General features: G+C 39.0%; 1 protein-coding gene across 1 annotated transcript in view; it reads left to right on the top strand.

The window, feature by feature from the left end:
* Positions 1 to 19,699, top strand: part of LOC127953170 (uncharacterized protein C16orf52 homolog B) — a 25,113-nt gene extending 5,414 nt beyond the window's left edge. Inside the window, exons 2-3 of the mRNA XM_052552153.1 lie at positions 8,354 to 8,566; positions 17,607 to 19,699. Of these exons, the coding sequence (XP_052408113.1) occupies positions 8,354 to 8,566; positions 17,607 to 17,791 (398 nt within the window). The 3' untranslated portion in view covers positions 17,792 to 19,699. The remainder of the gene's footprint in view (positions 1 to 8,353; positions 8,567 to 17,606) is intronic.

Raw genomic sequence — 19,699 nt, 5'->3', positions numbered from 1 at the left:
TAAGTTGAAAACACATCTTGATGTGTTCTACTGAATCGACAACGTAAATTTAGTTGAAAACCATTCTGTCATCTAAGCCCAAAGCTTTCTCACTTTATCATATTCTTATTTTTAAGCCATGCTCTTCTTGGAAGCTGAGAACATAATCAAATTAGGCCAAATATTTAATAAACCAGCATGTGAAAGGGGCAGAACATTAGTAGATATTTGTGAATGCACGGCGGTTCTACAAAAACCTGTGACACTTTCTTAAGACTCGGATTCCATGTGGACCTGTTTCTTTTTTTTTTTTTTTTTTTTTGGTCCCATTCATTGTAATTCATCGAGCTACATACTGAGGAGCTCTTAGGAAGATGTTTTTTTATGAAAAGGACTGACGTGCTCTCAGCAATGCTTATCCGAATACATGAAAGGAATAATAAGTGACTGAAAGAGACCGAGCTCTTGAAAAGTGATGAGGCCGGTCTGTTTATGCCACTGACTCATGGCTGCTTGAGAAAATAAAGCCCATCTCGCTGACTATGCACTCAGCTTTTCTAGGGTGTTGCTGCCACAAGATGGACTGTATTTATTTCCTCATTTAATGCCAGTTTATAACTATTGGTACATTTTTGATAATACAATTTTACTTAAAATTTAACTTAATACTACTGATATGTCTATATCATAAAATAATATACACATACACACACTAAATTAAATTAAAAATTAAAAATTGCAAAAAATTGATGTTTTTTTTTGGGGGGGGTTTTGCTTTCATGCGTATCTCGTCAGTAAAGGCGCTCCTGTGATTAGTAGTATATCTCCAGCATGTGCATTCAGGTCAGGGTTGCCAGATTTTCACAACAAATCCTGCTCAGGTGCTTCTCCAAAACTAGCCTAATGGGGGTTCCAGGGGGTTCCCTAATAAGAATTGCATCCTGGGGGTAAAATACAGTTTTTTTTTTTTTTTTTTGGCAGGGTTTCCTTGGTAAAATTCGCAGTTTAGGGCTAAATGTCATGCTTTTGGGATTGGGGTCCGCAGACTTGGCAACACTGGTTCAGGTGGAGCGGCTGTTACTACAGAGAGCCGTAGTTCACTGACAAGCTACACAAAATCGCTTTTGAAATCGTCATTGAATCGACTGCGATTTTTGAAACCGATTTTCTGTAGGTTGTCAGTGAACTACGGCTCTGTGTAGTAAAGTCCAACCAGTGTTGCCAAGTCTGCAGTTGTTTTTTCATCTCCTTGGGTTGAAGCGACCCCAATCCCAATAACGTTGATTAGGGTTATCAACAGTAAATTCCATCAGATGCGTGGTTTCACATAGAGCCGCTGTTATCTGAGAAGATGCGCAAAGAAACACTGAAAATGAAGTGGATTTGCGCATCTTCTCAGTTAACAACGGCTAGGTGTAGTAACAGCTGCTCTATGTTAAATCACGCACCTGATGGAATTTACCGCTGATTAGAGAACCGGCTTTACTGACGAGATGCGCATTAACGATCGGCCGATCGTGATCGGAGCACCCCTAACGTTGATATTTAGCCCCTAAAATGTGAATTTTGTCAAGGGAACCCCGCCAAAAAAATGTATTGTATTACCTGGAAGCAATTGCACATGTTTTGTTTTGAAAACCTGGCATCCTGATCTGAATGTACGTGCTGGAGATATACTACTAATCCCAGGAGTGCCTTTACTGATGAGATGTGAATTCGATTTTTTTACACAGCCCTAAAATAAAGCATATTCCCTCTACCAGCATTTGACCGATGTTCTGACATTCAATTGAAGATCTTCAGATGTCATACAGATCTGTCGTAAAAAGATTGTAAGCTCGTTTAAAGGCAAATGGTGGTCAAACGCCTTTATAGAGAAATATTGCCAGTGTTTCTCACGTCTTGGCATTATTTCATCCAACAGGCACCAAGCCGGTTTGTCCATATTGTCTTTTTTGGTAGTGTGCATTTGCCATAAACTCTAATGCCCATTCATTTTTTTTTTTTTTCAAGTTTGGTTTTGACAAAATCTTGTAACGCTCCCAGCAGTGAATACATTTTCCTTGTGTTTACTGTGGGTTCATCATCTGTGTGCATCTAAGAGAATTCAGCACGTAAAAAAAAGCAACAAGCCTGTAGCACCACATACGGCCTCCGCTTTCCACCCACTAGGGTTCAGAGGCTGTTTGACTCATCTCCACAGCGCTCCATCTATCAGAGCTGCTCAGCCTGCACTAATGAGAGGACAGCGACGCTCAGGAAGCAGATGCATTCGCTTCAGATGTGTCCCGGAGAGTGGTCCAGAGTGTCTGAATGTCAAGCCGATGTTGAAATGGAGTCTCCCAAAGGTTACCAACGTTTACCGCTTTATCTCTCAGTATTGAGTATTTTTCAATTAAAGGTAGGGTTGACGATTTTGGAAAGGCAAGAATTAAATGCATAAGATTCCACCCCCCCTGCTGATCCCTCTCCAAATCCACGCCCCCTCCAGAACGTATGAATGCACACTGGCCGAGCAGAGGCTAACCAGCAACATAGGTGGAGGACTGAATGCAACGCTGTCACATTACCTCATGCCTCATTCACTGCTGAGAAAACATTACAGTACCAACCAAGCGCATAATATTACAATAATAATGCCTTTAATTCAGTCTGCAGTAGCCTAATGAACGTGTGTATTGTAAGGCTCATGCAATTAGCCCAATGGTGGTCTTTTCAGTGGGCAGTTATTTAATTTAAGTAAAAATCTGATCTGACTCCATTTTATGACCTCAATTTTAGGTTAAAATGCCAATTATGTATGACCATTCATAAGATAATTTATCTAAACATCCGATTATTCCATTCAACTCTTATTTTGTTGAACCTTATTCCTATAACACTCGTACCGGCTAGTATACGGATCTCATACTCACAAACTCAGTCAGTCTTGGTCATTAGACTGAGGCAACTGACTAATATTCTAGACACCTCGTGCCATCAATAGACTTGTTTCATTAGATTTGTCTAATAAACTGCAAGACTTAATGCTGCCTTCAAGTGCATCTCGAACTTCCGAGTTGTCATGTGTTATGTAATGTAATGCATTGAACTTAAAAAGGAAGTAGCCTATACAAAGTAAAAGGTTAAGACTGTAATACCTTTTGGGCTTCTGATTTGCCAACATGGCATGCCACCTGTTGGCTTGGCATGCTCTTGTCAGTGCATCATAGCATGCGTTTGCGTTTTCATGTGGAAATTCTTTTTTTTTTTAAACGGAAGAAAGAAAAACTCTATAAAACTATAAAGATATCTGTGTTCGTGGGACATAAAGGACTTCGGATATGGCCTAAGACAAAAGCACGCATGCAAGATCTGAGCTGTAAGGAAATGAACGGATTTTCTGCTTCTGATATCGAAAGCAATGTATTGTATTTCAAACGTAACATTTACATGATTTCGACTAGTATCCCAGTGTCGACTTGCAGCTGCATTTCCATTTAGTTGACAAGTCTTGCGCATCACTAGTACCAACTAGCATTTTGAAAAGACAAATATTTCCACAAATTTGCAAGTTGTTGTCAGCAGCTTTATGAATTTACATGAAGCCCATTATGGTTATTCTAGATCAGTGTTTCATGCCCCTGTCACAACTCTGTAACTTGTGTATCTTATACTTGTGAATTATGTTTTTCCACTTGGAAGTACAACTTTGCTTGGTTATTCAAGAGCTCATAATTACCATTACCATTTACCCTTAAAGGACTCAAACACACATATTTTTAGCATAAAGTGCATTTGACCACCTGTGCAGTCGCCATAGAGCATTGAATCAAAGAGTGACTAGCTGCGAGCATAATGACAGCTTTGACATTTCTGATATTAAGCCACATGTGTTTCTGTTGTAAGATGTTTATTTGAAGGGAAAAGCTGAAAAAGAAACGGTGGTAACTGGCACAAGCTGAAAACTCCCTTTTACGTGCATCGACTTAAAAATATTCCCGAACACATTTACTGAATTTGGTTTCAGGTAGGTTTGTTGAGGACGTATGTTCTTTGATAATCGCAAACAAATGTTGGAGTCAGTGACTGACATGTTCTGCTGAATTGTATTTCGAGTTTCCAGGGAAGGCTTCTTGGGAATTTGGCAGATCTCCAGCCTTCTGACTGGCTTCCCATTTATTTCTCCAGATGTGTTGTTCTAAATGATGCCGTTTTGCGAGTTTTGGGGAAAGGACTCTGCAAGTTTGTGCCCTTTGAATGCCTAAAGTGCAGTTGTCAGTGTTGTCTTTCTTGTTGGTGAAGCATAGCGTGCCAGCTGGTTGTAATGATGGAATTAGATGTTGAAGTTGTGAATCAGCAGGGGATTGGTGGGTGATGAGGGAAATGTTTACCGGATGCCTTTAAAGGCTTTCTTCCCACCAAGACAAAATGCCTCTTTTCCATCATCAAACTCTGGCTTCAACTCCAAGTTCTGTTTTACATTTGCAACCCTGCAATAGCTCGTGATGATAAAGCAGAGAATAAATCAACTTTCTTGGTTTATAAAACGAAAGTGAATAACATCTAGAGCTTGTAATGCAGATGAACTTGTTTTGCCTGAAGCAGAATGAATACATCTGTTTATTAAACTATTTGAATTCAATGTAAACCAAGTGGGTTTTCTCGACTGGGGAAAAAAAGAAATGAGTAAAAGACCAAATTAGATTTGCTATAATTAGTCCATCTTCAGAAGAGAAAGATAATGAGAGAATATTTAATCAAATGTGAGAGATTTCTTTCCATCCATTTAAAGCTCTATCGACCCAAAACTCTTATTTCTACGTGTTTCATTGCTTAATTAGTTTATACTTTGGTGTCCGAGTTGGTATTGAGAATTGTGACATTGGCAACGGTATCATTTCCTGAAATTCTGGCACGGTGTTCTTTTGTCAGTGTAGCTAAATCTGTCAAACTGGGAGTTATCTTTCTGACTGTATGTGGACCAAAGGACAGGATTTCCTTAGTTCTTCCATGTCCAGGATGTTTTCTTGCTGGATTCTCCACAATCTGCTGCCTGTTTTCCAGGGCGTAATGTGAATCCTTCCTCTAAGTGAGCCCTGGTTCAGTGATTCCTCTGAAGATCCCTTACAGCTTCTCTAGACCTGCTCTTGGCCTGCACAGTCGGAGTATAAATGCCAGTTCATCACTACAGAGGTCTGGATGTTGTTGTGTTTGACACATATCAAAATCATGCACATGTTGTATTTGACTCCAGAGGAGAGCTGAGCAGCATGGGACTACAACCAGATGTAAGCTCACACAGTGACGAGTCAGGTCTGATTAAGTGCTTCCCTTTATTTCTGCTTGATAATAAAATCCTACACGCTTCAGTATGGCCAAAATGCACGCCAACATGGCCATAAGAAAAACTCCCAGTCAGACTGAAATGCAGTGGGACCTGAAAATGAAAAAACGATTCCGTTAATGTGTTTACATTTGATGCCATGTTCTGTGTGTAGTGTGTACTCAGAAGGACATACAAGCACATCACATGTAATGGATCTTCAGAACACTTAGGCTAAAGTTAGACTTTCCCAGTCTCAAAAAAAAAAAAAAATGCATTAATGCATTCATGCTGGAAAAAATAGAATTAAATTAATGTTATAAGTGTGTATATTAGTAGGTTACATATTTGCGCAAAACTTCTGCAATATTTTTTAAATGTCGATAAAAAAAAAAAGAAAAAAAAAAAGCCACTTCTTGGGCGCTTTTGAAATGTGCCGCGGCGCGTTAACACAAGCATTGACTCGAGTGATGGCGATCAGTTCAGGTGGCCATGTTGGAAGTCATAACGCTACAGATGTGTGCAATGTAAATAAGGGCTTATTCAAGCATTTAATGGCAAAGAAAGCCCTTTACACTTGAGAGGACCCATGTATGAGGTGTTTCTTGGAGGTTATAGTATAATAAAGAATGATCATGTGACTTTTACATACACCAGGTGACCTGTAAATGTGGTAAAAATGTTTCCGGTGCAGTTTTGCAAAATATTATTTTTCGGATTGCCTGAAAAACCACCTCATGTGAGTGTAAAAAAGTTTTTTTGCGAAATGAGGCGTTCCCTTTGGGCATATATTCAATTTTCAATTTAAATGTGCGCAATTTGAAGTGTAATGGAAGCCCAGCGAGTGATTCGTGTTAATTCTTTAGTTTCAATCAAGCTAGGCATTTAACAGTGAAGTCTTGTTGAAAATAATTACCGGCTTATCCGTATTCCCAATAAACGTTGTTTTTGTGTAATTAGATTTGTTTGTTTTTTGTATTGGGGTGATATGTTATCTGGTGGGAATAATTAAGTTTTGTGCTCTGTCCCTCGGCTGTCTTGGCTCCTGGTTAAGCTTATATGATGAATTTCTGATGGAGTGACTCAGTGATACAGACACTGTGAAGAAGAGTGCATATGTTAGCTGGTGTACAGCTCTCACACACTTCCAGGTGGTGCATAAGCTAACACAGTAGATATATTATGTTACTGTATCATTACATCAAGCAGTACAGTAATGCAAGCCTAAAACTCCCGTTCCATTAAACTCCTGCTCGAGTTGTTGCAGCCCTGAACATAGACTGTGACTTAAATGATATAGGCCTGAACTGACACTGTTAAAGCATGAATAACATACCATGCGTGTTAAGACTGGCTCTCACACTAATATATTGTGTCTTTACGTGTTGTTGATTGTGGATGGAGTTGTAGATGAAGCCCTGCTTCTTGTGCTGACGAGATGCTTAATACAGTCCCTATACATCAATCTACACTCCATACACCATAGTGACGAATCAAAAACAGAACGGTCACCACTTTTTGTATATAAATGTGCAAAGATTTTAAAAACCTGTTTTAATAGCAATTTAACACAAGGCAGTAACATAACAATGAAACGTGAAAAACATGAAAAAAATGGAGTATGCAGACGTTCGCAAGGCACTGTATATACTATTAATTGTTTTAATACTTAATATTGTACATGCATTTAATTTCACTAATATATCTTATTTATATACTGTAAAAGTGATTGTACAGTAGAGCAGTGCCAAATACATCACACACACACACATTCAAGATTTTAAAAGGCTTGGGAAAGAAAAAAATGTTCTGTTGTATTCCATCTTTGAAATATAAAAAGTCTGCCTGTGTTGTGTAAAAAGCTAGGTCCTTACTACCAGGGTTGTGAATCACAATCCACAACCCTGTTATTTCTGCTCCACCAATGCAGTAGCACACATTTGTTTCTATGGAGCTGACAGTAAAGCTCACCTCATCGCCACACTTCAAATGCCAATGGAAGCTTGTCTTCTTACTCTGTGATTAGTCCTTCTGTAGTTTCTCTTTTTCTTCTTCATCTTCGTCTTTTGGAAAGTCATTTGATTTTAGAGCAAATAGGAATGCAAAATCATATTTGTGTTGACTCGCATTCAGCAAGTTTAACCCATCGATGACACCTACTTCTGAGAACACCAGAAATGTAAAGAGTGTCACTTTAATGTTCAGCCTATGCCAACAGGGATAACTTACTGATCCATAAAGCCCAGCCACTGTTGTTTTTGGGACTTCTCCCTGGTAGAACAAGCATTGGCAGTGAATTGTCACTTCTAATTATTGAGAATATTAATATTTGCTATATCTAGATACACAAATTGAATTACGTGCACAAATATTGAATGACGTATAAATACAGGTAGGAATGGACACACATAAGAACCATGGCAAATAAAAACATGTTATTTGAGTCATTATTTTTAGTGCAACTTCTAATCCTAGCACTTTAAACCTTGTGTATGGTCTTAACTGGATTGTGTGACTGAGCCCCACAGGTCAACGTTCAGTCTCTTTCGGGTTAATATCTAGTTAATCAGTTTGGATGCTCGTGTGTGATCTGACAGTAAAGCTGCTATAAGGCTTTAGCTGGCTGTGATTACTGAACCCGAGTAAGGCACTGTAGTTAACCAGCACTGAAACTACTGTTGTACCAAAATCCTAATGGTGCGCTGGTATGATACTGTTTTATTCACATCAGTACCTGGCCCAGACAACAATGTGAATTCAGCATTGTAAATGTCATTTTTGAAAATGCTTTTCACGTATCTGATCGTACAGCGGCGCATACACCGCCTCAGGGACTCCGCGTCTGACAGCTGCAGTGTGTTTTCCTGCAGGAAACTAGCTCTGAACTTTATACTCCACGGCTGTGTTGTTTTGTTTGTCTCTGGTGTGCCGTGTTATATAGTTTAGTCCATAACTAAAGACCCAGGACTTCATTCCCGATAAAGAGCAGATCCTGCAAAACACCCTTCAGGTTTTGTGTGTTGAATGTGACTCACACGTCATTGATGTTTTTGTTGTATTTGATTCCAGGAGCTCTTACTGTGGGGCTGGTGCGTCAATGTCAGACCATTCATGGACGAGATCGAACCTGCATCCCCCCGCGACTCCCTCCAGAATGGGTCACCACACTCTTCTTTATCATCATGGGCATCATCTCCCTCACGGTCACCTGTGGCCTGCTGGTAGCCTCGCACTGGCGTCGAGAAGCCACAAAGTACGCAAGATGGATCGCCTTCACAGGAAGTGAGTGACACATCACGTGTTTGAATCACCCCTGCTGTTTTCCCTCTTGCCTTTTTTGACCTGCCCACCAGAGATGTAATGTGTGAAGTTTCAGCACACCAGTGATGTCCCTTAGAACGGCTAGAACTTAACTAACACTTCCCCTTGCTACATACAGGGATGCAGAAACTACACACTTCACCTTTAAGGCTTATACATAGAGCATAAAGAACTAATTCTGTGCACATCACATAGTCAGGGTTGGGTAACTTTTTTTAGTTTTTACGATTTACGTGCCAACTCTATCTTTTAAAACTGTACCAGTGAAAGTTCTTATTTGTGCAGAAGCAGAAATCTGTAATGACAATGGGGGACGAAATCATTGTCCCTGAATGTGGATACCCGGAGCTGTACAATACATCTTTATACTTTTATAGAAACAGTGGCTCCATTTATCATTTGAAAACCATAATCTAAACTTGAACAAAAAACACCACTGCCTCCTTTAGTTTTCATTTAAACATTAAATAGTCAAAGAAATACAGTTCAGGTAAATGTGTAGGGCTATACAGCCTGCATTACAATGAAACCCAATATTAAATCGAACAGTATTGCCCCTTTATTTATTTTTATTTTCATTTTAACATATTAATAGATTCGTTTAATAAAGTCCAAATATTACCTGATAGATTTCCCCAAAACAAATGATATTTTGAGACATCAGTGGCGAGTTAAGAGTGCTCTCGTCAGTAACATGATCACTGAGCTCCCTCTGATCAAGTGAAGCTGATCGTCTTCGAAATCGGTGAAACACATTTTTAAATAGGCTCTTTATAAATAAACCGAATATTTGAGTTTAAAACAACTACATTTTAGCCTGAGATACTTTTAAAACTACATTTCATGACACGATAACAGTAATATTTTTTTTAATTTTTCGAATAAATGGTGGTTGAAACAACAATACTACGTGAACCCAACTGGCAAAAGCTCCTCCCATGACGCAAATTCGCATCTGTTGTCAAGTGAATTTCTCGCGCGAATGAAGTGAATAAACTCAATGTTCAAGTGTCCAACTACAATGCGAATAGTGCGATTTATTTCACACAAGCTGCGTCTGATGTGAATGCACAGTTAGGCTACAAACTGTGATTTTGAAGTACAGTTTACACAACGGTGCAGTGACGACGGTGACAGCCCACACACACTCCTCAAAACATTAGATTCATCCGTGGCCAGAAAATAATTCCACAAATAACTGCAATTGGAGGTTTCAAACAGATGGCGACAAAGAGGCAAAACTTACAGACTGCAGCTTTAATGTCGGTTTCATTCATACCGGAAGCCTGAGGGCGCTCTCGTGCACGAACATATGCATCTGAGAGGTAACAGAACTCATGATGCTCCAGGAAAACTCCTAATATGGACAAAGGCATGCCTATCACTGTAACTCAACAAACAGATGATTTAAACATTTTGAATGATAAAACAAACACAATAAACACTCGACTGCGACAATGTATAGTTGTGCTATTGTGCTAATTAAGTGTATTTATAATTATTGATAATCAACATTACAGTTTCGAACATATTTTCTGCCTCATTCTGTGATATGAAGCCTCATCAGATATCAGAACTTATTTGACTCATGTTTTGGAGTAAAAAAAAAATTATAATCAGGGGTCGGGTTGCTGCTGGACAACTTCTTGTTCTTCTTTAATACTGGTTACATGAAGATGTAGATTCGTCCAACTTGAATCCTGAAAGTAAGACTGATTAGCCCATGGCAAACTCCTAGTTGTTTAGCTCAGAAATAGACTTATTGTAGAGGTTAAGTTTATATAACTGGTCTGTGAGCAGATTTTTCTGAAAAGGTCAACACCACAATAGTAGACCAACATGAAATGAAATGATTTCAAACAATGGCACAGGAGAGTCTACAAATAGCTCTACAGGAAACAGTGAAACAACAGCTAAAAATGTGCTTTGACAGATTATTTCACAGACATAACTTTCTCAGCTGGAACTGCACATGCGCTTGGCAAAACATTGGTTTTATCCTATCAAATGCGGTGTGGGTTCCCAGCTGTGGGGAATATGTAACACCGCCCAATGTAAAGTCCTGCGCACAAGCAGTCAGTGAAGATGGATGATCTGTGTGCTTTGGGATTGAATGAGCGCCGCTGAGGTGTTGTGTCTGACCAGCATGTGTGTTAGCATCTGCTGTGTTCGCTCACTGGAGACGCTTTTAACTATCTTTTCTATTCCACGAGCAAGTTTACACATCCTGTGTGTATTCTATAAAGAAACACGTCAGTTTTAACAACTTCTCAGGATACAAGCATTTTTGGGGAAAACAAGATGGTAGTAATAGGTAACTGTGCTGCAGATTCATCACCGTAATGAAATGTCAATGTAAAATGTCATATATCACTATAAACAGAAGAACTTGAAGTTTCAGTCTAGCTAATGTAAAGTCCTTATATTCCTTTTGTTTTCTCTAAGAATTATTGAATTTGCCAGAATGCTAAGAATAATGCAAGCAAGAATTGTCTTTTTGTTTTTTGGGGGGTTTTTTTACGGTGTGCTAAAAAATATTTGTAAGTTTATTCGGAATTGTAAAACACCCAAATAAAATGTAGTCCTAATATAATATTCCCTTAGCAAGTTATAGCCATTTATTACAATATAATTGTAGGTGCTATTCAGTGAAAAACAAGTCTGTTTGATTTACTGACAATATAGATGTGTCCAAAAACGTTTAGGGAGTAAAATAAATGGAAACCGTTTTATATGATGATAAAACACGGAAGTAAAAGTAAGAAGTACATTTTAAATCTGAGTATGAACAACAAAGTAGCTAGTAGTGAATACCATCGCGTTAACTGTCTTGAGGAACAAAAATGCAAACAGTGCTAATGATTCACAGACAACAAACAAAAACGAGGGAGAAAGCAACAGATCAAACAGTGTAAATAATCTTTTACAAAACTATATAAGAATTATTTACGTAATATAACCACCAAATTAACTGATCTGCTGGCTGTACTCTGCCTCGTAATCGATTCTACCGGGACATCGCCCAACAGCACAAAAACATAAAATTCTATCCTTGTTTTTTGGTTAATTTTATGTCAAAGTGCTCCGTCGTGTGTTCTTCTATGCTTTGTCAAAGAGTGCTCTCATGCGAATTGTTATTTTGTTTTGTTTCCATGCTCGCACGATGCACTTTGCGTTCACTTTGTGCTTGGTCAAATTTCCAAAGAAACATGCTTGATAGGTGGTTCAAAAGAACAAAACCTATTGGCTTAATAGGTGAGAGTTTAAACCAATCTGGGCACGGGGGTGGGACTAAGCACCAACAATTGTTCCTGTTTGGCTCAGAGCAATGAAATGTGTAGATTTCTATTTACAAGTCAATAGTGACCAAGATGTGATGACGTCGTCCCGTTCACTACTGAACCTTTGAATGTTCAAGTTACCAATGTGTTCCCTCTTAAAACCATTCAAAATTGGATTAGTGTTTAAAAAGTTATAATCGTTCAAGAACAACGTTACTGTCCTTTGAGGGTAAAAAAATTAAAAATCAGAAAGCACGCACAAAGTTAGAAAAGTAACTGCAGACCTCTCCTAAACAAGCTGCAGGATTGCGCTATTGCTTCTTAAGAGTAAGTTGAAATCTAGACCCAAAAGTGTCTCAAATGAAAGCTATTTTTAATAAATAGCTCCTGATTATGTCTGTCATCTCATTTTGTAATCATAAGCCCAAAATGTATAACCGGCACAGTAGTGTGTCACAATAGCCAAGTACAGTGTGATTATGAAAGCCTTTCTCTGTCGTCTGAAGAGTGGCATTGGCAGCACACACAGAGGGACGCTGCTGAATGGAGAAGTCACTTCATCAAGCATCGCATACGTAGTGCCATGGGTGCCATGGTAACAGGAGAGAAATGGTCCCAATTGTCCAGGTTCCTCTCACCGTCTCTGAACCTCGGTGACTCACTTGTCTTTTTTTATCGCCGTGTTACACTGTTTAAAAGAGCAACAGCTCCTTATCTAAAAACCTCCGCAGGCCGGGATCACAACCTCTACCATCAGGGTCACTGCGACGCCAAAAACCAAAAGTGTTACACTGGTTGAAAACTTGGTGTAAAATATTTGATTAAAATATCAACATTTTAAACTGACACAAAACAACTAATACCACAGATCTTCAGTTCCCCAAAAAAAGTCACTTAATTAATTTTGATTAACTAATTGATGGCAATTTAAATAGGAATTTAGGGCATAGAAAATAAGAAATTCACTTTTTGTGAACATTGGAAAAATAAAAACGAAGAAAAAAACAAGTATTTATTATATAACTGTAGCTATAATATAACTCAAACTCAAACTATTTCTTAATTGGCAGCTTTTCTTAGCAGTTCCCATGGATATTCTGTTAAACATAGTTAACTTTAAAGTTAACTGTTCATGGTGTGAAAAGAACTTATAGTAGCTGATTTGATTTTGTTATTTAAAGTCAATTATTATTAATCATAGCAGTTGTAGTATACAGCGTAGCAATATGTATTGGGTGGTCCAAATTTTTATTACAAAAATAACCTGCAAATTTGTTTTGAAGACCTTTATTTCTAGCATACATTTACGTTGATTTCTGTTCCACAAGTGTTTCCTGAAGCAGTGTTGTAAGTTCGAATACATTTAAAGCCCATTGCATGAGCGTTTGGGCACCACGCGGGGTTAACACAGGTGTCTGGGCTAAAGCCGCCACTGGCCTCGAGCCACCCCGAACCTGAAAGAGCAGCTTTGTGTGAGTAACACAAGCCCCCTGTGTCCCCTCGCACCCAGCCCAGCTTGACCAGGTTAGGCTCACAGCTCCACGTCTGCTGTCATGTCCGCAGCTGTGGCTCTGGCTCGCGTCGGCTTCAGCATATGGTGCGTCAGCGGGGACAGACGTAAATATTAGCTGCTGTCTGCTCAGACTGCTGGACAACACTGACATTAAATGAAAAGAGAGAAAAACAGAGGCGGCCTTCACGACTCGGAAAATATAGCATGCTCTGAGGTTATTGATGTAGCATCGGTTCATTTGGAGTTTCTTGGCTGGCATGTAGTAATGTTAGAATAAGTTTAGTAGTTTTATAAGGAGAGAAAGAGAATTATGTTGTGTGTGTGTGTGTGTGTGTGTATAACTATATATATATATATATATATATATATATATATATATATATATATATATATATATGTATATGTATGTATATGTATGTATATGTATGTATGTATATCATGATGCAACACAATACATAGACTATGCACTTCTGTATCCTCAAATTTACTTTGTTTTACACAATTCTGTCAATAAATACAAGTAGTAAGATATATAAAGAATACAAATTATTTCAGAAAAATGCTAAATTTGTCTGTGTATGTGTACATCACTTTTGTATAACATCATATTGATATTCGTACTGGTTTTAAATTGCACAGTTTAATGGGTAAAGGGATTCAAATACACACATTGTTAGGCTTTTATTTGTGCACATATCTTGAATCGATCTGTGGAGTATGTGGAAGATGCCTTGTTCTTTGCCGCTGTTTTCGAGACACTTGAAGCTTTGAATCTTTTCTCGCAACAGTCAGAGGAAAGCCTCAGTGCTTCACGAGGCTTCATTGTGCGTGACGTGATTTACATGTGTTTCTTCTCCAGGTTGTGCACGGGTTGTTTATAAGATGTCGGCTTTTAAAGTAATTGGAGCATTTTTAATTACTCGCGCTCACATCTCACCTCCCTCTGCATTTAGGCGCATTCGCAATGAAACTCATTCATTTCAATTGTGTTGCGCAAGTGCACTGACGCACGCAGGAACTGTCTGCTCTCTTGCTGTACTTAATGTCATACACTTATGATTCTGCGGAGCGGCGCTTCAAAGCACGTATGCGACAAGTGACGGCAGAAAAGCATCAGAACGTTATAATGGGTTACGACCTATTACTGAAAAGATACCTACTCATCTGCATCACGAATCATTGAAGAAACGATTAATTGTGACACCCCTAAATATTATAAATGCTCAATTATAAATTTAACGTGTATTATCAAAATAAATTGTCGGTGGATAAAATTTGTGCCCATACTTTCCAAAAATCATTGGTGATCATTGGACTATATATACATTATAGCTATGATGAATCATAAAGCAAAGAGCCGAACTGAAGGTGTCCAGATGCATTTATGTACCCTTCAATCCAGAAATAGACTCTCAGACAGGTCTGCTAGTAGCTTAATTGGTTCTGGTGTCAGGGCCGAAGCCTGTTTCTATTTCCGCTCTATCCATTCAATTATATTTTTTGTTGTTGTGCTCAAAAAAGCACCCCCTTTTTTTCACAGAACATATTCTTCTTTTTTTAACAGCATGACCAGAGTGGCATACTGGCCTTTACCACAGCAGGAAGTGCCTTTTTTAAACTGCGCCGAGGGCATGACCTTTCGTCCAGCAGCTTGGGCGCCATTCATCTCCTTAACCCTCTCCTTTGTGTGCATCTAAGAGCCGAGGAAATGGTTTTGCAATAAATGGTTTGTGCAAAGGCAGAAGCTTAATGCTGACACGCAGGGCCTCAGTCAGATCAGTGCACTTCTCTCAAGGCCGGCGTGTTTAATTGCAGCGCTGCATTATGCTGAAAGATACTATTATCTTGCTAATGGCCAGCAAGATTGAGCCGAGACTGCACTTAGGCATTTATTAGCAATGTCTGTTTTTATCTCACTAAAAGCCTTTCTGCCAGGCTGACATGAACCCGTGCTGAGTGTTATCACTCAGGTCGGGTGGAGGGCTGTTTTAAGCTAATCGGGCCAGAGGTTTGAAGGTTTAATGATTCAGAATAGACGTTCCAGGGGTTTGCTGTTGTCAACATGCTCCCTTGGTCTGCAATTATATGAAGAGTTTGAGGAACCAAGGAAAGAGTTGGCTGCGGTATATCATTGATGGTGACACTTTTGGTGGGGGTTCAGTCTCATTCTCCAGCGCCACCAGAAGTACAAACACTTTCACATTTAGTGTGGAGGTAGTAACCACTTCCTGCTGGAGGTTTGCAGCATCACACCTAATAAGTACATGGGGTTTCGCCTTACTAGATGTTTTGTTGAAAATTTCACTTGTCCTCCTGTATATATATATATATATATATATATAAATTGGGTTTGACAATCTTCAGATCGAACTGAACATATATCAAAGGAGCTGTTATTTTATTCTTATTTTTTTCAAAAAGCATAAAACTACCATATGTTTGTGTTTGCAGAGATATATATATAAAACAAGCAAGTTCTGTTATTCAACCTTGAAATGTAAGTTCTGTATTTACCCAGTAGTATCTTGACACCCCAGGTTGATAGTTAGCAGAAAACACACTGTATTGCTAGCATGGAAGCTAGCAAACAAACTGAGTCAAAGATTGCAGATTCTACCCAACCTAAAAAGCCTTGGTATCCATCAACAGCGATATGACCAGATGCATAATAAAACATGGATGAGCAAGCTCATCAAGGCTTGACAGCTTCCAAATTAATTTGCATCATTGTTGCATGTCCTCAATCTGGAAACCCCCCTGAACATCAAGTCTGGAGGAAGGGGCAAAAGAAACACCTCTTGATTCAGACTGCACTACCTATTTCATCCACGAGCTGTCAAAACTACATGCTACACTTTTAAACTGACTTCTGTTAATTTACTATTAAAGTAATTAGCCCTCTTCCAGAAAGGAAGTTATTATATCAGAGTCGGGAACAGGTTATCCTATTTAAAAAGTAAAAAGCATGTAGTTATTTCATTTTATTAATGTAACCGATTACATGTAATTACTTTTTTGATTACTTTTCTAAATAAAAAATATATATAATAATAATAATTTAAACCTAGCATAAATAACCTTACAGCTGGACTCAACACTGATTGCTCTCAAGACTTTCAAAATCCTTAGCACTTAAGATCGTTAATATTTTAACAATTTACTTTTAAAGCACTGGAATGCAGTTTTACCACTCAACATGGTGACTACTTGGACAGGTTAATTCCTAAAGCTTTCAGTGCCTAAAGCTTTCATGTAGATTGATGTTATTGGCAGACGTGGTGGACTGCAAATTCAAACGAGAGCCAATCAAAAGCATCAGAATAGCATCGCTTCACTAAAAGCTTATTCAGATTTTAACCCCCTTTGTAATCATTAAAATGTTTTGTACTGTGTTTTTCGGACTATAAGTCGCACTGGACTATAAGTCGCATTTATTTAGAACCAAGAGAAAACATTACCGTCTCCAGCCGCGAGGGGCGCTCTATGTCTTCAGTGTAGACTACAGGAGCACTGAGCAGCAGAGCGCCCTCTGACGGCTGGAGACGGTAATGTTTTCCCTTAGTTCATGTCTCTCAGTTCATGTCATTAATTTTGATAAAAAATTTAATTAATGTAATTAAATGTAATTTATTTTCTTTTTCTCAGATTAGTTACATTTATTCTTTAATTAAATCATGTGACTCCGTTACATGTAACAGATTGTCTTGATAATGTTTACAAATGCTGTAATTACATAATAAATGAATTCATTGAAGTTGCCAGTTTGAATTGAGTCATGGTAATTAAGAAATATTCCAAACATACCAAATAATTAACATACCAAAAAACTCTTAACATCATTCATAATGCCTTATACAAGGACTAAAATCATGGTGAAACATGGTGAGTAATCAATATGGTGGCCAAATGTAACTGTATCTGGAAACTGCTTTTGAGCATCAAAATTACAATAAGCCTGTGAACACGCCCTAAGGATTTCGGAGTCCCCTGTTGGCCAAAAAATATTTTATATTGGTAGAATATTTTCTTATTCTATGGTTTTATTCCGTATACTGTGTTTAAATGAATGTTTCTGCCATTATTGGCTTAACCCTGTAATTGTTGTTTGTGTTATGCTGTTGATTATACAACTTTTTTCCATCATCTTATATGTGTAAATTCCTCTTATCACCTATATAATGAGACTTTCTTTCTGTCTCTTTTACAGTGATCTTGTTTTGCATGGCCGCCCTCATATTCCCAATAGGATTCTACATCAATGAAGTAGGGGGACAACCCTACAAATTACCCAACAACACAGTGGTGGGCTCCTCTTATGTACTGTTCGTGCTCTCCATCTTCTTCACAATAGTGGGGCTCCTGTTTGCGGGAAAAGTCTGCCTTCCTGGCTGAGGGGACGTTCCCAGCCGGGACAGCTGGGGTGTTCAAAGTGAACCGGAAAGAAGCGGCACTCATCGAGAAGGGCCCACGACAGGGGTGTTGATATATGCTAATAACTCATTAAACTGCGAAACTAAACAGACCATTACTGCACACACTACATACGAGTGCTCCCCTCAGCCCAACTTCTGCTCTGTTAAACCCGTGCTGTCTTTAAGTTGCACCTATGAGTTTCAACCCAAAGGATCAGGGGGGCGTTGAAGTACACGCAGGCCCGTCCGGAAAGGACCGAGCGCATCCACACCGGCTGCTTCCAGGACCACCCTACTTTGGAATATAGTTCCGTTATCTTCTGTTCAGTTACAGTTTGCAGCGTTTCACACAAGTGCGCCCCCTACCTTCATGGAGAGGAATGACAAGTAACTGGTGGAGAATGCGAGCACTGATATAATGGACAAGTCACTCGGTCCAACAGATGTTCTCTCTAGCTGCCAAGCAACTGTCCGGGACACTTCAGTGTTACAAAAGATTGAAAAGGCAAAAGGGAACAGTATTAAGACCATTTTCGTTCTCTCGCACTACATGAGGCGAATGCTCCGGGACTGCCGGTCAGGACCCTGCAGGGCTGTGCCTCGCTGTTACACGCTCAAATATTAACAGATGCGTCTCTGAATCTTACACCATACCAAAATAAACTCCCGCATGAGCTCGAGTTGAGTTGAGTTCGGTTCAGTCACAGGCGGATGTGTTTGTGCTTTTGACTTTACACCTGCTCATCACTTCTTGTTTTGATCTCCGGGTTCGCAGAGCCCTTTACTTGTTTGGTCTGATTTGCTAATGTGCCATAAACCTGTTTAGTTGTATGAATGCGACGGACATGAGTTGGGTTTTAGGGAGCACTGTGCAGTATATAGCCATTTCAGTAGGCGAAGCACTACAGATGTACAAAAATGAACTCCTTACCTCAGTATTTTGTGATTCTGAATGATTTTCCCCTCACCATACCAATATATGTGCCCTGTAACTTATGTTTTTGCCTTTATCACAGACCTTTAATTCCAGCTGTGCGATCGTTGCAGATTATTTATCAGACACTGAATAAAAGGAGCTTGAGAATGCGTGTTACATCAGCTCTGTTTTTAAAGGGTTCCTTGTTTTTTTGGAAAGCGAATCTACTTTGTGAGAGTGGAACAAAACCAGTAGTGTTTGTTTATGATGGATGTGTGTGATGATGTGAAGGTTACATTTCGTTGTTTTATTGTATTTTTCATGACTGTTCTCCAAGTTTTTGTTCTGTTTTATTTGAATATGCTTTTTTTGTTCACTCCGTTTAAGAAAGGTCAAGCTCACAGTCGCCTTTACGTTGTTTACTTAATTTCATTAATGCTTTGAAAGCCTGCACTTTTCCTTCGAAGCATCCTTGTTCATTATAGAGACGACGAACGGATAAAATGTGTTTATTCAAATTTTAGATGATCCTCGTAAATATGTGGCCCTAAGAACATAGACTCTTAGATTGAAGAATTGATCAAAATGTGTTTACGAAATTCCCTCCACCAAGATGTGTACGACCGCTTTCGGCAAAAGATGTCTCTTCGCATCGCACTGGGACCTAAATTAATGTGAACCGTGAGGACGACGGCAGCCCGCGGTGGACGACTTCTGTGCTGAAGACTGCTTCTGCTTTGGATGTTTTTGGAAACCCATCATAAAATGGAAAAAAAAGTGCATAGGGTAATGAAAAGCTTTTATTTATGATTTCAAAAAGGGAAGGAAACAAATGTATGAGGAGCAGTATTATCAAAGTATGTTAGCAGTTACTGCTAACAGATCTGTATTACTGGCGAGACAACCGTTTTCTCTGCTACTCTTTGTTTCAGTATCTCTCTGTATCCAATAAAAGGCATTAAAGAAGGCGAA

Source organism: Carassius gibelio, chromosome B3 (assembly GCF_023724105.1).
Source record: "Carassius gibelio isolate Cgi1373 ecotype wild population from Czech Republic chromosome B3, carGib1.2-hapl.c, whole genome shotgun sequence".
Classification (NCBI taxonomy): Eukaryota; Metazoa; Chordata; class Actinopteri; order Cypriniformes; family Cyprinidae; genus Carassius; species Carassius gibelio.
This window is presented reverse-complemented; position numbering and strand designations above follow the sequence as displayed.